This window comes from Manacus vitellinus, unplaced genomic scaffold (assembly GCF_001715985.3).
Source record: "Manacus vitellinus isolate BGI_N305 unplaced genomic scaffold, ASM171598v3 scaffold_5_pilon, whole genome shotgun sequence".
Classification (NCBI taxonomy): domain Eukaryota; kingdom Metazoa; phylum Chordata; class Aves; order Passeriformes; family Pipridae; genus Manacus; species Manacus vitellinus.
In genome coordinates this window covers 17,758,286-17,775,735 of record NW_021940682.1, presented here as the reverse complement: position 1 = coordinate 17,775,735, position 17,450 = coordinate 17,758,286, and the positions used below count along the sequence as shown (strand labels likewise).

At 42.5% G+C, this 17,450-nt stretch overlaps 2 protein-coding genes across 2 annotated transcripts; one reads left to right on the top strand and one right to left on the bottom strand.

Annotated features, from left to right (window-relative positions):
* Nucleotides 1-452: 452 nt before the first annotated feature.
* On the top strand, nt 453-3,536 carry SNU13 (small nuclear ribonucleoprotein 13). The gene is made up of 3 exons (XM_008931611.2): nt 453-467; nt 538-658; nt 1,644-3,536. Exons 1-3 carry the CDS (start codon nt 453-455, stop codon nt 1,904-1,906), a joined length of 399 nt encoding a protein of 132 aa, XP_008929859.1. The 3' UTR covers nt 1,907-3,536.
* Nucleotides 3,537-4,913: 1,377 nt separating this feature from the next.
* Nucleotides 4,914-17,401, bottom strand: XRCC6 (X-ray repair cross complementing 6). The gene is made up of 13 exons (XM_029963420.1): nt 17,328-17,401; nt 17,064-17,257; nt 16,845-16,954; nt 16,607-16,745; nt 14,628-14,882; nt 13,617-13,800; nt 12,142-12,328; nt 10,756-10,924; nt 9,484-9,645; nt 8,456-8,585; nt 7,660-7,760; nt 6,151-6,264; nt 4,914-5,408 (listed from the first exon to the last, which is right to left on the bottom strand). The coding sequence occupies exons 1-13, from the start codon at nt 17,399-17,401 to the stop codon at nt 5,212-5,214; spliced, it is 2,016 nt and encodes a 671-aa protein (XP_029819280.1). The 3' UTR covers nt 4,914-5,211.
* Nucleotides 17,402-17,450: the final 49 nt, after the last annotated feature.

Below are 17,450 nucleotides of genomic sequence, written 5' to 3'. Positions count from 1 at the left end.
TGGGTCACCCCCGCGCCGTGCCTGGGGCCGGGCTGGCCGCGGTTCTGCCAGCGCCGGCCGCGAACACCGCTTGTGACCTCGCTGCTGTTCCGTCCCACCACTGATGGTCACGTTTAGAAGCTACTTCTGATTTGCGGAAATAAACTTGATACGTGCTCTCCTGGGAGTTTCTTTAAAATCTATATCAGATTGTTAATTTATGCACTGAAACGCTTCGTTTTATGTAGTCTTTGTGGTAGCGAACGCCTGAAGCCTCCCCTGTGAGTTCACTGTTGCTGGTTTGTAGGGTGTGAATGTGTGAGTAGAGATGCTCTTTACTTGGATGTGAGGGATGTGTTTCTTATTTATCCCCTTCACTTTGATACAGGAACCCTTCTTGTAGAAGTAAAATGCAGTGGAATTTCTGCTATATGTGCAGAGCAGTGATATGACTCCACTAATCAGTATATGTGATGGATATGATGCCTGTGCGGTGTTGCTCAGAATAAAGCCCCCTTTGCTCCTGTTGTAATACTTACCACTTCTTTCTTTCTCTAGAGTGAGGCAGAAGTGAATCCCAAAGCTTACCCGCTGGCTGATGCACAGCTCACCAAAACACTGCTGGATCTTGTGCAGCAATCCTGCAACTATAAGCAGCTACGCAAAGGAGCCAATGAAGGTGAGACCTGTGTGTTGTGAAGTGTGCTAGAAGTCATTGCAAGGATTGTGTGAGATGCTGTGGCTAGAGGTTGTCTTTTCTCTGTAGCTGTGAACCACTCATTCTGTATTGATCTGGCTATTGCAAGTGTGTGTCTTCTTCCTCCTTCAAGCTTGCTTAAGCAATATTCAGGGACAGAATTAAGTTGTAATCTTTTCAACATTTATATGCGGTTCTGGTAGGTTCCCAAGTTGTGTTCCTGGTGCATGTCCTGTATCGTGCATACTTCAGTAGTGTGGCACTGGGATTACCAGATGTCTAGCCACTTCAGAATCATAAAATGATTTGCACTTAAAGGGTACCTCTAGTGCAACCTGCTCAGAGACTGGCTCCCTTCACAGCTGCTTGGGGCTTTGCTTAGTCAAACTTTTAAAAAAACCATAATCCCTAAGGATAGAAACTCAGTATTCTCTTAGGACCCATGTCCCATGGCTTAAACACCTCTCATGGCATGGGGGATATAAAATTACGCTATGCCCTTGGAATTTCACTGAGGCAACAGTCACAATCTGCAACTTGTGCTTCTTCCTGTGTACTCACAAGGACAGTGTGGCCTCGTCTTGTCTGCAATCCCCCTGAAGTAGAAGACAGCAGCCATGCTGCCCCACTCCCACCTCAGCCCTCTCTTCTCCAGGCTAAACCAACTCAGCTCCCTCAATCTCCCCTCATGGTGGGTTCCAGCCCTGTACCCATCAGCAGCCTTGGGCTGGCCTTGCTCCTTTGTCAGTCTCTCGACTGCACTTGAGGGCAGTGCTGGGCACAGCACCCCAGCAGCCCTGCAAATAACCCCTTCCCTGGCCCTACAGCTGCCACTTTCCTTTGGCTGTCCTCGTGCTACCTTGAGCTCTCCTTCCCACTGATACCAATTTCAGCATCTTCTAAAGTTGTTTTTCATTAGATCTGCTTCCCAGAAGGACTTAGACTGACTCTTCAGTTTCTTTTACAGCCACCAAAACACTGAACAGAGGGATTGCGGAGTTCATTGTGATGGCAGCAGATGCAGAGCCCTTGGAGATCATCCTGCACCTCCCTCTTCTCTGTGAGGACAAGAACGTACCTTATGTGTTTGTGCGGTCCAAGCAAGCCCTGGGCCGGGCGTGTGGCGTTTCCCGGCCTGTCATCGCCTGCTCCATCACCATCAAGGAGGGATCACAGCTAAAGCCTCAGATCCAGTCTGTCCAGCAAGCTATAGAAAGACTGTTGGTCTAAGTGCCCATGAGTTTAAATGTGTGTGGAACAGGAAAGTGGAAATTAGGGGTATTAATGTTTAGCTTCAGTTGAGATGATAGTTTTGATATCAGTGTTTCAAAATGCCACATTTTTGTTTAATAATGGCTTAATTCTTAGTGATTCTGCCCCATCTCCCCACTTTTCTATTATTCTACTCCAACACATTCATTCTCCTTGTATTACTTCTTGAAAAGTGATCGTACAACTGTATCCTCTTTTATGTTTAAAAGAAAGAAAAAGTCCCCCGCCCCCCTTATTTCCCTGTCTGCCTGCTCAGGGCTTCTTTAACCCACCCGTCAGCTTTCTCTGCGTTGAAGTATTTCTGCTAAGCTTCAGCCTCTAACAGGTGTGAGTAACTGTGTTTCCAAACAGTTTTGGCTGCTGAGGAAAAGGGCTGTGGGTTCCCCACCTTAAGTGACAGGGCACTGTAGGCCGTGTATAAGGCGGGCAGCAGCTACTGTGTAGCAGCAGATGGAGCCAAGGTCGGTACTTACAGCACAGCCCTTGTTCTTGAAACCAGACGCAAGACTTCTCTAAGAGATGTGTGGGGAACAGAAATCTTATGGCAGTACACAAGGCGAAATGTTTTATCTCAATTATTTTTAAGTACTGACTTTTTAAGAAAAAAATAAAATGCTGACAAAGCTAAATATAATTGTCATTCCCTTGGTGAAGCATTTGCAGCTAACTGGAATGTTTCTACTTGTACAGCTGAACTACTCAGAGGTTGCCTAAAGGTTGCTGCAGTGGAGTAATTCATACTCCCTCACTTTTCTTTGCATGGACTGTTATAATTGAGCTTGGGCTTCCTAGAGAAGTTAAGTACAAAACCCATGGTAGAGGGCAGCCTGTTGTGTCTGACGAGTACCCTACATCTGGCTGATAATTATAAGAAGTATGTCATGCTTTTTAGCTACTGCACTGTGGTCACCTGACTGAAGATGAACCCTGTAAGTCACAGCCAAGGAAGCAGACAGCAAGTAATTTTTCAAATAAATCAACTTGTGTCTCAAGAAGAGAATGCTAGATCATTTGTTCTGGAAAAGCATGGAGCACCACCAGCATTCTGGATTAGTGGTGGTTTTATTGAACTAGCTTTAGTTAAATGCATATTGTATAATCCACTTACTGCTCTGAACAGAAGTGTCTAAAGCCCTGTGTTGGAATGGGCCATATCAAACCTGGTTCCTATTGCAGGATGCCAAAGCAAAGTAGTGTGGAAACAACAGGTAACACCAATAGGTGCAACAGCAGAAGGCAAAAATAAATTTACCTGTAGTGTTTCCACAGAGGCACTAACTTCATACCTTTAGTAAGTACATCCCAAGCAGCTGAAATCAGCTCATGAAATACTGAAGACATCGTGTCTGTATGTTTTTGTAAATGGCTGATAACAGTAATCCTTGTGAACTTATTACAAGTATTTTTAGAGTCCTTTCAATTGTATGAGGTTTAGAAAGGCTGCTGTTCCCTTCTACTGATGCTGACTGTTGAGCTAGTTGTGTTTAGAACCACAGCTTTGCCAAGGATTTGCCCTATTGTACCAAGACAGCTGATGTAAGACAAAGCACAAAAGGAGCAGAAATAAAGGATTCTTGAGCAAGCAAAACTGTTTCTTTTTCTGCTCTGAAGCCTTCCATCATTATCCCTTTTAAACTTCTGCTTAATGTGATAACCTGCTGTTAAAAAAAAAAAGGCCAGGAAGAAGATCTAATAACCTAGAACAAACATGCCACAATTATCCAAAGCCTGGGATGTGCTGTGCCAGGGGGTTAGCAAGCCAGAAGAGAAATTTATAAGGGTATTTGCAGAATTAAATTCACAGAATTATGGACAGAATAGTCTCACTATTTCACTGCGTTCAATTCAAGCCTTGCTAAAAAAAGCATTTACAGTAGCTTTTTTGCCGAAGGGCAAAATAAAGTGATTGCTTAGACAAATCTTTATTAAAAATAACTACTATAATGCAGGCTGGTTGTAATTATAACAGATTACATAGCTTCTGCACTGCAGAGCTCAACATGGGCTAGCTGCTCTCTCCAGGAGCTGAGGAGGTAGGAGTGAGCAGTGTGCTGGCACAGCTAGGACAGTCACAGTGTCAGAAGGGAGGGGGGTCACAGCTGGCTCCAAGACATGTGCCACACTACAGCACCAGCATGACCTTAATATATGATTTAACTCTTCAGTAAGTGGCCTAATAGTTTGTGTGCCAAACACAAGAATCTCTGAACACTAAAAACACTATGAAGACCAAAATGGACACCTCATGTATCCTGTTTGCATCCTGTATAAGGTTAAGAGTTTCACTAAATAATTAGTAGTTTCACAGAGCAAGGGCAGCAACAGTTCATTGGTTTTAGTCATCTTGCACTGCAAAACAGGTGGGGTGTGGCAGAGGTAGAAAACCAAAACATAGCCCCAGTTGCTGTCTCCACAAGTCTGATTAAAAAAGTAAAAATATTGTACCTAACAGCTACTTTCCACAACTATTTTTTCTATTTTTAAAGCACAGACTCAAGTACAGAAGCCTGCACAAGTCTGACTCATACTACAAAAGTGGAAAAGCTCTATGCCATCTCAGTAATTTAACTGGGATAAGTGCTTGCAGCCTTCTAGGGAACACAATTTTTTTCCTTTTTTAAACCAGCTTCTGCTATTACAATTTAAAAATGGAGGACCTGGCTGTGCAGCTTTGTAAAATGCTAGCTTTTTGCCCAAAGGATTGGCTACTGTTTCCCAGTAATGACTTTCTTTTCCTTTATGATCCGCTGGTAATCTTTGTAACACCAATTTGATTACTAGTACTGATACTGACCAGCTGTTTTGGAAAGTCGAAGAGTAATACACCACATTTACACCCTCTGTTAGCACACAGACTCGACCTGCTGGCTTGAATTCACGTGATGCCATTAAGACAGACCATTCTGTTTTCTTACGCTGAAGTGAGTTTTGCTGTCTTTATGATTCAAACATGGCATAGTCAGTGTTTCAAAGTAAGAAGTCCAAAATAACTTTTATTAAGAAATGAGGAAGGCACAACTCTCTGTTCATGTATGGTGGGTGACCTGAGTTCACAGGGAATTTAATTCTGCCTTGGGCTACTGTCAACAGAATCCAACTTTGCAGAGAAGTTTCACAACTATGAGTGAAAAGTTTCTCCACTGCTAGATACAGCAACATTTAGTTGCCTTCTCTTTCGTAGCAGGATTAAACAGACACAGCATTCACATAAGATAACCAACATTCCAAGCAGACAGAAGTCAACCAGGGCCTTCCATTCCTGCTTAACGCTCCTTAAAGTATTCAATTAAAGCATCCATGAGTTCCTGCTTCTTGCCTCCACCCTTCAGCCCCAAAAGCCTGCATGCCTCCTTCAGAATAGGTACAGTGAGCTTGCCCAGAGTGCCCTTCTGCACATGACTCTGCAGCTCATCCTTTGAGACTTCTACCTTGGGCCTCTTCTCAGTTTGGTCATCAGAAGCTAGAAAGACAAATTTTAGATCACAAATATTCTTAAAACTTTCTTCATAGAAAGACATCAACATTTCTTATACATACCACAGTTAATGGCCATTAGCACATGGTACTTGACAGCTACACATTCACAGGTTTCCATGTTTTGTTTTAAGGAACAGGTGTCACTAGGTAAGTCATGTAGTAAGTATTTCATTGATAGGAGTGATCTTAACTGAAGTGTGAAACTCTGTATTCTGATGGAAAGATCACCCTCCAAATGAAACTTTTAAGGGATTCTCATGGAGACAGCAGAATGCAATGATTCCACGGGGAACTCAGCTAACTGACACTCCCACTTCATGCAGAGTTTCATAGACTCCTAAACTACACATGTACTTCAGCATTACTCACACATTTAGCCCTAAAAATGCCCACCTTGGACTTGCTGAACTGCCTATGCATAAAAGTCTGCTCCCTCACCAACACAAACTGAAAGTATGAATGATTTTACTACACTATCATAAAGTACAAAGTTACTAAAATTATATATACGTATTTTGCAGTCATTTACCCACATTACTTCCTATACTTCACTCTGCAGTTTCTCATTCCAGTAGTTCTCCGATTGGATACCACAATATCCTCTACTCTCTAAGAATCAACACTGGATATAAATTCACTTCATTATGGAGATCAATAAAGAGAATTCTTGCACAATTCTTGCACATACAGACACTATGTTTTGTGTCTGCACCACCATTACTTACCTTGTTTTCGCTTTACAGCCTTCCCTTCAGGATTGTAGTCAGGGGGATAAACCAGCTGCTTAAACTCCTCTACCAGGTTGCCCAGCCTGTGGTTCATCTGTTCATACTTTGGCACTGGCAAAAGATAAAAGATTTGGTCTCTCAAACCCAGGAAAGTCTAAACAAGGCCATGACCAGATACAGTTGTGCTTCTCTAATAACTTGTCTGCAAGCATCTTGCAAGCATGCAAAATGCAAATACCTGTGTTACGATATTCCCAAATGAGAAGTTTACAGCTCTTGGTAATATGAAGAGTTTGGACAACTGGAGTGCTGTGTCCAGTTCTTGGCTCCCCACTACAAGAGAGGCACAGAGCTCCTGGAGCAGGTCTAGCAGAAGGCAACAAAGATGATGAAGGGACTGGAGCATCTCTCTTATGAGAAAAGGCTGAGAGAGTTGGGCCTGTTAGGCCTCAAGAAGAGATGACTGAGAGGGGACATTATCAATGTCTGTAAGTATTTGAAGAGAGGGTGTCAAGAGGATGGAGCCAGGCTCTTCTCAGCAGTGTCAAGCAACAAGACAAGAGGCAAGGGGCAAGAATTGATACACAGGAAGTTCCACCTGAACATGAGGAAGAACTTCTTTACTGTGCGAGTGACCATGCACTGGAACAGGTTGTCCAGAGAGGGTGTGGAGTCTCCTCACTTGAGAAATTCAAGAACTGTTTGGACATAATCCTGTGCCATGTGCTCTAGGATGACTCTGCTTGAGTAGGGAGGTTGGACCACATGACCCACTGTGGTCCCTTCCAACCTGACCTATTCTGTGATTATACATATGTAATGGATTCACACACTTCCCTGCAAGATATATATAGATATATATATATATATATATATATACACGCAGAACAAAACTTACACGGTAAAAGTGACATAGAAGATCTTCTCCCTGATTACACTGCTACCAGGTCTAGTTTCAGAATTTTAAAATACAACAGGTTACTATCAAAGGTTGCAAGTAGTTTGAGGCAGAACAGCTTGTTTCTGTCATGTATTTCTAAGACAGCTAGCAGAGGGACCTAGATTGTTTGTTAAGACCATTTCAGGAAAACAACATAATTTAAAAAAATAATTCCCCTTCAGGAGCAGATATTCTTACATAATAAACTCTCACAGCCACATGGTGGCACAATGGCCCCCAGCAGAATAATTCTCTTAATTCTGCCCATTTATCAGACTGAAGTATTAATGAGAATCTTGAAGACAGGAATTTCAGAGAAAACATTTGTCACCACAGAAAAAAGGTGATTCAATTTTCATTTTGGATGGTAAAGTAAGCAATTTTTTCTCTACCTTAGAAGTGACAGCATTAGAAAGTACAGTTTCAGTATTTCAGAATTCTACATCATGGAACCACACATTCGAAAATATTTTTTAAAAGACATTTGGGGCTGTAGTAGCACATATTTGACTTAGAACAAAGTCAACAGTCTCCCACTTCCCTTTGCATCCACCAATAATTCTCACTTGTAAGATCCTCAGCTTGTTCTGGTTCCAGCATATCCAGTGCTAAAGCCTCCAGATTCCTGAAGTGCTGCTGCAAAACCGGGTTCTCAAAGCTGTCAGTCCTGTCAAAAATCCCCCAAAATGTCAATGCATGCTGCCAAGACAGACAAAACACTTAAGATCTACCACCAACTTACTGCAAAATAAAACTGCCCTCTTTCCCACAGAACAATCCATTGCATCAGAACTGCTTTTCCTCTTTTCAATTTACCTGCTGAATCACTATCCTGTCATGAATCAACCACATTAGAATGCTGTGTGAGACTTAGAAATGTGGATAAGGCAAAAGGAGACAGTGGCATTTAATAACAGTTATGGTAGTTTCCACATATCTAGGAAAAATTCTCCCATAAAGTACTTCATAGCATTTATCCTAGCTATAATGAAAAAATGGCCTAGCTATTCTTTCTAAAGTGCTCTAATGGAAACGATCCACGTCTGATCTGCAATAGAGTTTCAGAACCACAATAAAATGTGATACCTCTGCAACAAATGACAACAGCCCAGAGAACAAGAGAAATTCTATAAAGAACTCCAGAATGTGCTACATAAACATTATGGTGCCTGGGTATCCAGACTGATTAAGAATAAAGTTTGGACAAAGCTACTGCAATGAGAAGCAATTTCTCTCAAAATATATCAAAATCTCATCTTCAAATTCAGCACACCACAGCTGAACAATGTGTGCAATAGAGCAAGCAATAGTTGTGCTTTCTTCCCCATACCACTCCCCTCCACATTATTTATCTCCATGCACCTGTATTTGAACCGGAGTTTTTGAATTATTTCCTTCATTTTGTCCACCTGCTCTTGACTGGCTGGCACATTTTCTGTAAAATCAACATTCCTCTTGTCATCTGCATATGGCACAAAAATTATGTGGAAACCTATACAGAAGAGAAGGAGCAAGAGAACAGTTATACAGAAGGCCAGCCTCAAAACAATAATTTATGGGAAAGACCAAGATGTTTATTATCTAAGTCTGATGACTCTGAACTAGTTAGCTGTTTTGTTGTAAACAACAGCAATCTATAATACTTCCCAGTACCTACAGCATGACACTCAATCCCAATCTCAATGTATATAACCAACATCACACTAATGGCTTTGTAAAAGAGATTTGAACCAAATGCATAGCTAAGAGTTGGATACTGGTGAGTTGCTTTTTATGTGTTGGATACTGGGGAGTTGCTTTTTGCCCACCTTATGAGATATGAGTTTGAAAAAGACTTGTTTGAAAATTATGTATTGTCCACATGTTATTCTGAAATGCTTCATTTTGTACACAAGCAGATTTATTTCCCTACTTTACATTCTCCCAAAAGATGATTTTCCACTTAAAGAAATGAGAAAATGCAAAAAAGCAGGAGTCTGCCTTTGCTCCCTAATCATTCCCCACTTGGCTGATGAGGTGTGAGGCTCAATATGCAAGATTATTTATTTAATACTTCAAAATCTATTCAAGGATACAATAAAATTCAAGGAAAGAGACACTGCCAAGTCACTAAACAGAAAAAAAGGCTTTTAATTTTTATGTCAGTTCCTTGAATTTGCTAAAAAGAGATAGGAGGCAGGGAAAACACTGTAGCCAGGTCATACCTGAGCAAGCACTGATGCAACTGGGGTTTTAAAAATAGATTCAACATCAGATGCTTACAACGACAAAACTGAAGAAAACGGATGTTGGAAAGCGCTTTCCCCAGTTTTAAGGGGAGTGGTGCTAAGATTATTTTCACTCAATACAGGACGCTATTATGCTGACTGCTGAGGCATCCCTTCCCATACCTGGAGGGGCTATCTGCACTTTCTGCTCATCCACCTCTTCCTCCTGAGGAAGCAGGGCCACAAAGCGAGGAGGAGTGTTCCGGCGAACAGTGTATCTGCACAGCATCATCATCTCCCTCTCCAAGCATTTCATCAACAAGGCATTAAATAGTGTTGTACTCCCTGCAAAGTAAAGAGCGGATTGGTCAGACTGACAGCTTTCCTCCTCTGCTCAGGAATATAACCCCAGATATTACAGTTTCAAAACCTGGGACTTCTTTGGAATGCTTGCAATACTTCAGAAGTAAAAATCGAATTTTGGAAGGGAGAGCCCTCGAAGTGGACAATATCAGTGTGTCAGTGTGTCTGTCCTGATGGAGCAGAGAGAGCTCCGAAAGAAATGAAATCACCAGCATCTGAGCAATGAAATACAGTGACATTTGGAAACAGCAATCTACAAAGTCTTTTTCTGTTTCATGGGATATCAGAGCAGCAACACATCATAGGACCTTTTTGCAGAAGTAACACACTAAGAATTCAGACTTCAGTACTCCTCCTGAGGCACATGTTTGCTTTGTATTTTACCAGATATGGTGGTCAGGAAAAGACTGACACATAAGTAATGTGTTTGAGTCAGGAAACTGCGAAGCTGGAGAAGCTAGCAAAAAGGTTCTTCTTTAGTCAGACACTGTAAAGCATCTGGTCATAACTCAGCCCACTTTATCCACTGGTAGGTTGAGGAGCTAGAGATTTTTTCTTCATAGTTGCAGCCTGGGATTTTTAGATAAGTAGACTTATGTATACACATAAAAAGGGGAAAACAAGCAGTCCTAAACATCCTCTCCTCCTCTCTTTACAAGACCATAAAGTGCTGTTAATTCAACTATACTTCCTGAGTATCATGTTTCCAGTCTTAGCATATATGGACTTAAAAACAGCAATTATTTTCACTGTTTTGAGGTTTGTTTTTCATTTGTGTTTTTTTAAACCATCTTTGCCTTCTTTTCAGGTACTAGGATCCTCCACTTTCATGAATGACAAAATCAAGTGTTTTGGAACTACATCTTTAGCTGCTTGTCATGACGGATGAAACATGAAGCCAAATTGGCTCTTCTGCTACTGGAGAGAACAACAAATAACTGCAGCTGAGAGAGGCAGTAACAGTTAATTCAGTTCTTCTTAACAATAGCAAGTTTTTAAGTTAGTCAAAGCTTTTACACTCAGTGATCCCCACTCAAACACACAATGAATCAGCCTAATGCAAGGTGGTGTTCTCTTACCATCTTTACTTACCCCTCACCAAGGACTCCTCAGGATAAATGAACTGCGAGGGCCTGATGTGGTGGTGCTGTTTTAGCACTGAAAGTGGTTTGAAGCCAATCAGAAACAAACCCGGAGAATCAAACCGTTTTAATTCTTCTGTTTCCTCTTTCTCCAGCACAATCTGACGGTTTCCGTATGTCTACACCAGGGAAGAGCAGATGATAGTGCTGCCAGTATAAAGAAAACTGGGGGAGAAGGGGACAGGATTGGAAGAGGATGCAAGTGCTGTCTTCCACTACTGAAAAGAGGGTTATAGAACAAGACAGAGTAAACTTGTCATTAGTGCACACCAAAATGGCAAGTCCCAGACTGTGCCCATTATCCCAAGGGAAATTCTATCTGAACATTAGCAAAATGCACTTTACTAAGACAATGGGTAAGCCCTGGTACAGAGAGGCTGTCACATCTCATCTCTGATGTTCTTCAGAGCTGTCCCAAACAAACTCTGAGCAACCTGACCTGGTTTTGTGAGTCTTGCTCTGGGCTGGGTTAGACCTTTTCAGAGGTCCTGCCCAATTCTAAACTTGCTTCAGCAGATGCACATCAGCTGCCTACTCCTGGCAGAAATAGTGACTAAGAAACAACACTTCTAAAGCATTGCTCAAGCATCCAAAATCAAAACCATGTTATAGTCCAGCTGCTGAAGTTAGACATCAGGGCTTAATGCAAAGCTTTCTGTTTATCTCCTGTACTTTATTTCAAGAAACTAACGTCCAGTATAAATAAACTTAATATTTCACATTAAGACAAAAACTTTAAGAGCCTTTAGCAAGGAAGGACACAAAAAATGCGCTTGTGACAGTATACCTAGCAACTGCATAACCTGCTTTGAAATAAGGCTGTGCCTGAACGGAATGCAACATTCAATTTACATCAGCCAAACTATCAAGCAGGAAGGCAAAGTAAAGAAAAATGTAACAAAAAACTCCAAAGGTAACATGCCTTTCGTTTGGAAAACCACTCCAACTCCCCCTGTGATTCACACCTCAATGTTTAACAATACGGACAAAATCTGTTCCTAATGAATCAACAGGTAACAGCAGCAGTGATCACACAGGGTCACATAAGGTCAGGCTCTGACAACCTGGTTCTGCCTCAAAGAAAGAAAATACCCGAGTTCCTGAGTGCACTTTCACCAGCAGCTATGCTTTTCCCCTGACAGTCAGGCCAGAGACACAACCCACTCTTACTCTGCAGAGCTCACAATGTGACTAGGCTGTCCCCAGGGGCATACAGATGCAAGTATTTCTGCATCTCATCTTGAAAGTGGAATACAAACAAAAGCAGCAAGAAAATAGGCACCTCCCACACACATCACAGAGACAGGGAAAAACAGGCATATAATCAATACGTTACCTGAGCCCTTTTTGTGTCACTAGGCAGGAGCAAACTGCCTGTTTTTCCATTAAACGTTCTTGTTTTTGTTTTAACTGGTTCATTAGTTTCTCGATAAAGCTTCACTGGATGTGGCTTATAAGCTTTTTGAATAAGGTTGTAAACACCAACAGAAAGCGCCAGATCATTGCTCAGATACAGATTTAACCTGTGTAAAAAGCAGATACAGACTTGAGACACTACTGCAAAAGAAAGTCACCTCCACAGATAACTTATTTTCTCTGACTTCCTCGGGTTCTCCTCCCCGAAAATCACAGGTATCCTTGGAAACATACTATCACTTGGGTCATAATCTCACTTGTATAAAGATATTCTTGCAATGTCGTCATTTCTGGTCATAAAAATCATCTAAATACAAAAAATTCACCATATTTCTTTTACCTTTTTTTCACTCGGAAGGGCAGCTATGCTCAAGGAGAGCACAGGGTAAGTTCACATTTGGGTACCCCACCTGTGCTTAACGTAACATGAACTCTGAATTCTCACAGCTGTTCATGCAAAATGAAGAAGCCCCCAAAAGAACCCCATCAAGACAATATCATGATTCAAGAAAAAATTAAATCAGAAGTCAGAGAAAAATTCAGAAGTAAAGGCTTAAAATTAGAAACATCTTCAAGTTCCGAGAGCAGAAAAGTGAATTACTATGGATGTTACTTTCTCTCTTCCAAAAGGTATCACAGGTACAAGATTCTTCCTCATTCTCAGAAAAGCAAAATAAAGCTGTCAGCAGGAGAAGAATGGCAATGGCAGCAATTCAGTTTGAGATACTTTTAAAATATTTATTAAAAAAATAAACACTAGGCCTTGAAGTTCATTCCCTTTCATTCTGCTATGAAATCACTCATTAAAAAAACAACTGTTACGAAGTACGTGGTTACAAAAATACTTCCTATCTGCTTTGTCAAGATCCCTTTAATCCTCTGTAAGTATCTCTAATCTTTCAGTAGGAGATCAGAAATGTCAAGGCTGTATGAATCCACAGTGCCTAGACAGAACGGCCACATATAACTATTTAATAATGGGCCAAAAAACCTACTAGTCACATTCAGATAAATTTCTTAAAGTTAACATTAGCAAAAAAAGCCTCATTTCAATCAGGTTTCACTATAAACTATTTCCCACGTTGCAGATTTTCAGGTAAGTATTTGGCAATGATATAAATTTTTGACAAATGATCATTTCAAGCTCAATACAGGAAATGCTACACAGAGCAAAAAAGGAGACCTAGCTGCACTCTCTGCTCTTCTCATCCACCAAGGACAAATATCCTTGCAAGCTATGGAAGAAACACCAATCTTGAACTAAGGAATTAAGACTGAGGAATGTAAGCACTGATGCTGTTAAGGACCAATCATTCCAGAAGAGGAAGGTGAGACGCAGTCTAAAAATGACATCAGGTGCCTCCACTGAATGATGTATCATAACTAGGCACAGACCTCACTAAAGCCCGTTTTTTTGTCTCCTTTGCTCGTACTTTCTTCATGAGATGTTCCAGTTTCTCTGACTCCTTGGGCTGGATCCCAAGGTCCTCATCCTCTGCTACATTTATAATATCCCTGTAGAACAAAGAGATATCGAACCCTCCAGGTTTCTTCAAATGCATCAAGTCCAGGATGATACCTAGAAGCAATGTGAGAGATAAGAGGAGAATTGGAAACTGTTTTTTTTTCTTACATTATCATGTTTCTCAGCACTCCCAGATTTCTTCATCTACCCAAATAATTTAAGCAAGAATGAGCTCCAAATTGTCATCTGCACCAGATGCAAAATTTTCTAGGGAAAAAGGTAAAAGGTATTCTTTAATTTCAGTGAAAATAATGCAGCATAGAAAATCATTTCTCCCTAATTAAGAATCTGGACAGTATTGTGTATGAAACAGCTCTGATGAGCTCTTAGAAAACATAATCTTACCTCAAGCATAGAAGTAAGTAATGAGTTCAGAAAATCCCCTTTCCTTTAGTTATAGGGTCTCAGGATTAAGGAAGCCTCACAGCTACTAGATCTAGGACATCTGCTGAACTTCAAAAACACTGATTATCTCAGCTACATAGTTGAACTAACTAAGCATTTGATGTCTAATCTCTGAGCTCAGGTTGATGTCCTTCAGCTGATTCAAAATGAAGCTATTAAAGTAGTTTTACTTTTGTGTTAACTTTGTGTTATTATTCCTTTCCTGGAAAATGGTACAACAAAAAGTTTGCTTTTCTTGGCCCTCTCATGTCCCAATTTATGCTATCAATGCAGAAGAAGAGATCCTAGAAAATAACTGCCAGTTATTGGATTGCAGATCAGAAAACAGACTTTCTAACTTTTAAAAAACTTCAGAAAGGTTACCCAGTTCTGATGATTTTACATTCTTTTTCCATCACAAAATTGCAATGCAGTTAACATCTGCTGCGAGGATACAACATGTTTTACTGCCTGAAATTAAAGGGGAAAAGAATGACCTGTGTCTCTCAGATCACCAGCTCTGGTCCTGGCCAGCTTGGCTTTAGCACTGTCATTGGCATGAGGGTCATCCTCGTTGGTGAAGAGCATGATCCTTTTGTGGCTCAGCCTGACTCGGACATCACTGAAGAGATTAGAGCAGGCCCAGAGCGCTTCCCCCAGGGAATAGTCAGCATTGTGGCCAAAGCTCTCACGGAAAAGTGCTCGTCCTTCATCTCCCCTGTATTGGTCCAGCTCTAGAACACGCTTTGCACCTAAGGAGGTAACAGCATTCACATACATTAGAAATACTGAAAGATGTACCATGAGCTCTTCTAAACATGCACCTGGGGTCCCTTGCTGCTGATGTCCCAGTACTGTCCCTGGCACCTCTGTGGCAGTGCCCTTGCAACACCTGGCTGAGAAAACTGTTCAGCATCACCTCACGTTTGCAGTATCACAAAGCACCTACGAGGGCCAAGAGGACACAAACTGCCCTGATACCACTGTGGACTCTTCCTTTTGGGAAGGGAAACAGGCAGGGATCAAAGTATCGCAAACCCTTCACACTGAAAGGACAAGGAAAGGCAGCAATGGCACCAGCTGCGGAGGCACGGTAGACTGCTGCACCACCAGAGAAAGGAGAAGAGCCTGAAATACACCCGGCATCTCCACAGCATGCTGGGAAGGTGGAGCCCTTCTCCTCCTTCCTTGCCTCTCATGTCAGAGAGAATCCACGCACAGGTCAGACACAGCCCTATAGATCACCACAGGGAGCACAGCGACATTTAGGCCTTGTTACAGCTCTGACAATTACTCCGGCCCAACAACGACTCCTTTTCCCACCTGCCTAACAGCCCATTCTCTGTCTTCTCCAACTACGCTACAAAGGGAGCTACTGCACTCTGCAGAGCTGCTTCCTTTTCCTTCACTTAAACTCTATAGCACTTTTGAAATCTCATCTGAAAATGTCTTCCCCTCCCTTTACTATTTTATTTTCATCTCCTTAGCTGCCCTTTAATTAATAGCATAAGTGTTCATAATTATGTACTCCATAACAACTAGTATTTCCTCCTTCTCTAGAGCACGCTGCTCTCCAGGGGCAGAAAATATACAATTCTCCTCCTTTTTAACAACACCCACCTTTCACCTGTGCTGTTTTTATCAGCATGGTGAGGCTACTGCTTCTGAAAGGGGGAAAAGAGCAAGCAGGGAAGGAGGAGGAAAAAGGATGAACAAGAAGCATATGGCAGTTTGCTGCCCCTGTGTCATTAAACCTGCACCCTCTAGTGAAGAAAATTAAACCAAACCTCCTCAGAGATAAAGGCTGCTATTAAAAATTGTAGCCAAAATCCCCCCACAAGACTCCACCATGAAAAGACTTCACTAGCATGCAATTCTTTGCACTCTCCCTACTGCCTTTTCCAATTCAGCAATTGGCATTTGTTATCAAGCATATGCTACGTCATTCTAAGAAAATGAAAGAGTGAAATTCAAGAATTGCAGAACTTATGAAAACAAGAAATGGAACACCCCAAACAGGCTAGCATGTTGGACCACCTGTTCTAGCTGACCCTGCTTGAGCAGGAGGGTTGGAAATCCCATCCAATCTCAGCCATTCTGTGATATTCATCATCAGCTGGAATCCATGTGCCTTAGCATAGACATGCACTTTTCTGAAGTGCAGCAGACACGTGATGGGCTTTCATGAGTTCTCTTGAGATCCTCCTAGGTTTAGCAGACAGCAGGTGAACCACCACGTTAAAACAGAAGACACAGAAAAAAGATCTGAACCAACTACAAGAGAAAAAGCTAAGCTCTCACAAAGTTTCTAAGGTTTCCATAAATTTCTAAATCTATCCCCACTGCTACCAACAGATTTCAGTAACAAGAACTTATTTATCCAATAACTCTGATTTTAAAGAGATCAGTTACCGACAATGCTACTACTACACAAGTTTCCTCACACCATCTTTACACAATCTTCATATCACTTTACCTGGATTGTCCAGCTCCTGAAGAACATAGATGTGCTTGAAATCTGCTGAGTTCTTGTTGTTTTCTGTCCCATAGAACACGACACTTAACAGGTCCCTGTCACTACTGATAATTTTGCTGGTATACACATTCCGGATGCACTAAAAAAAACGCACACAGGGCAAAATATGAAAAAAGTAACTCGTAGTAAAAGGTGTGAAAGTTTTGTCTTTGGCAAGTAGCAGTTCATCGAACCTTACCTGCATGGTCATGTCGAAGGGAGTTTCTGCGTCCCCGTCGGACTCAAACATGGCCTTGGAGGCATCCACCAAGAAGATGAGGCTGTCCCGGCCCCCGAACCTGTGGTCCGCTACAGAGCGGGAGTAAACAGTTTTAGCAGCGACCCCTCCGCCCGCGGACCCCCGCGGGGAGGCACCGGGCCCCGGGCTGCCCTCTGTGAGCGGGTGAGGGGCCCTTACCGACCGCCTCAGCCCCGTCCTCCTGCTGCTGCTCCTCCTCCTCCTCGTCCTCGGGCCCCTCACCCCGGTAGAACGACCCCCCAACCCCGCCATGGCCTCCCGCGGCCAACCGCCGCCCCGACAGGGCGCGCCAGTCACGAAACAGACACAGTGCCCCGCCGACAGCGCGGCCCCGCCCACCCCAAAAACCGCCACTTCACCGGGAGACCCGCCCACCATCCAGCCACACTGACCAATGGCGAGGAGCGGAAGAAGCACCGCAACCCGCTCTCCCGCAGGAGCCAACGCCTCCACCCCCGCGAGGATTGGTTGCCAGCGGGGACGCCAAGGGTGAGCATCCGCCCGAACGCTGCGCCTCGCCCCCGAGCCTTAGCCAATGACGGGAGG

What these genes read in the sequence shown, in the direction of transcription:
- SNU13 (XM_008931611.2), top strand. An exon ending in ACGCAAAGGAGCCAATGAAG is followed by an intron (nt 659 to 1,643) that starts GTGAGACCTGTG and finishes TTTCTTTTACAG; the next exon opens with CCACCAAAACACTGAACAGA.
- XRCC6 (XM_029963420.1), bottom strand. Translation starts at nt 17,401, where the DNA reads ATGCTCACCCTTGGCGTCCCCGCTGGCAACCAATCCTCGCGGGGGTGG. An exon ending in TGGCTCCTGCGGGAGAGCGG is followed by an intron (nt 17,258 to 17,327) that starts GTTGCGGTGCTT and finishes CTCCCGGTGAAG; the next exon opens with TGGCGGTTTTTGGGGTGGGC. An exon ending in TCAGGAGCTGGACAATCCAG is followed by an intron (nt 14,883 to 16,606) that starts GTAAAGTGATAT and finishes TTACCTCCTTAG; the next exon opens with GTGCAAAGCGTGTTCTAGAG.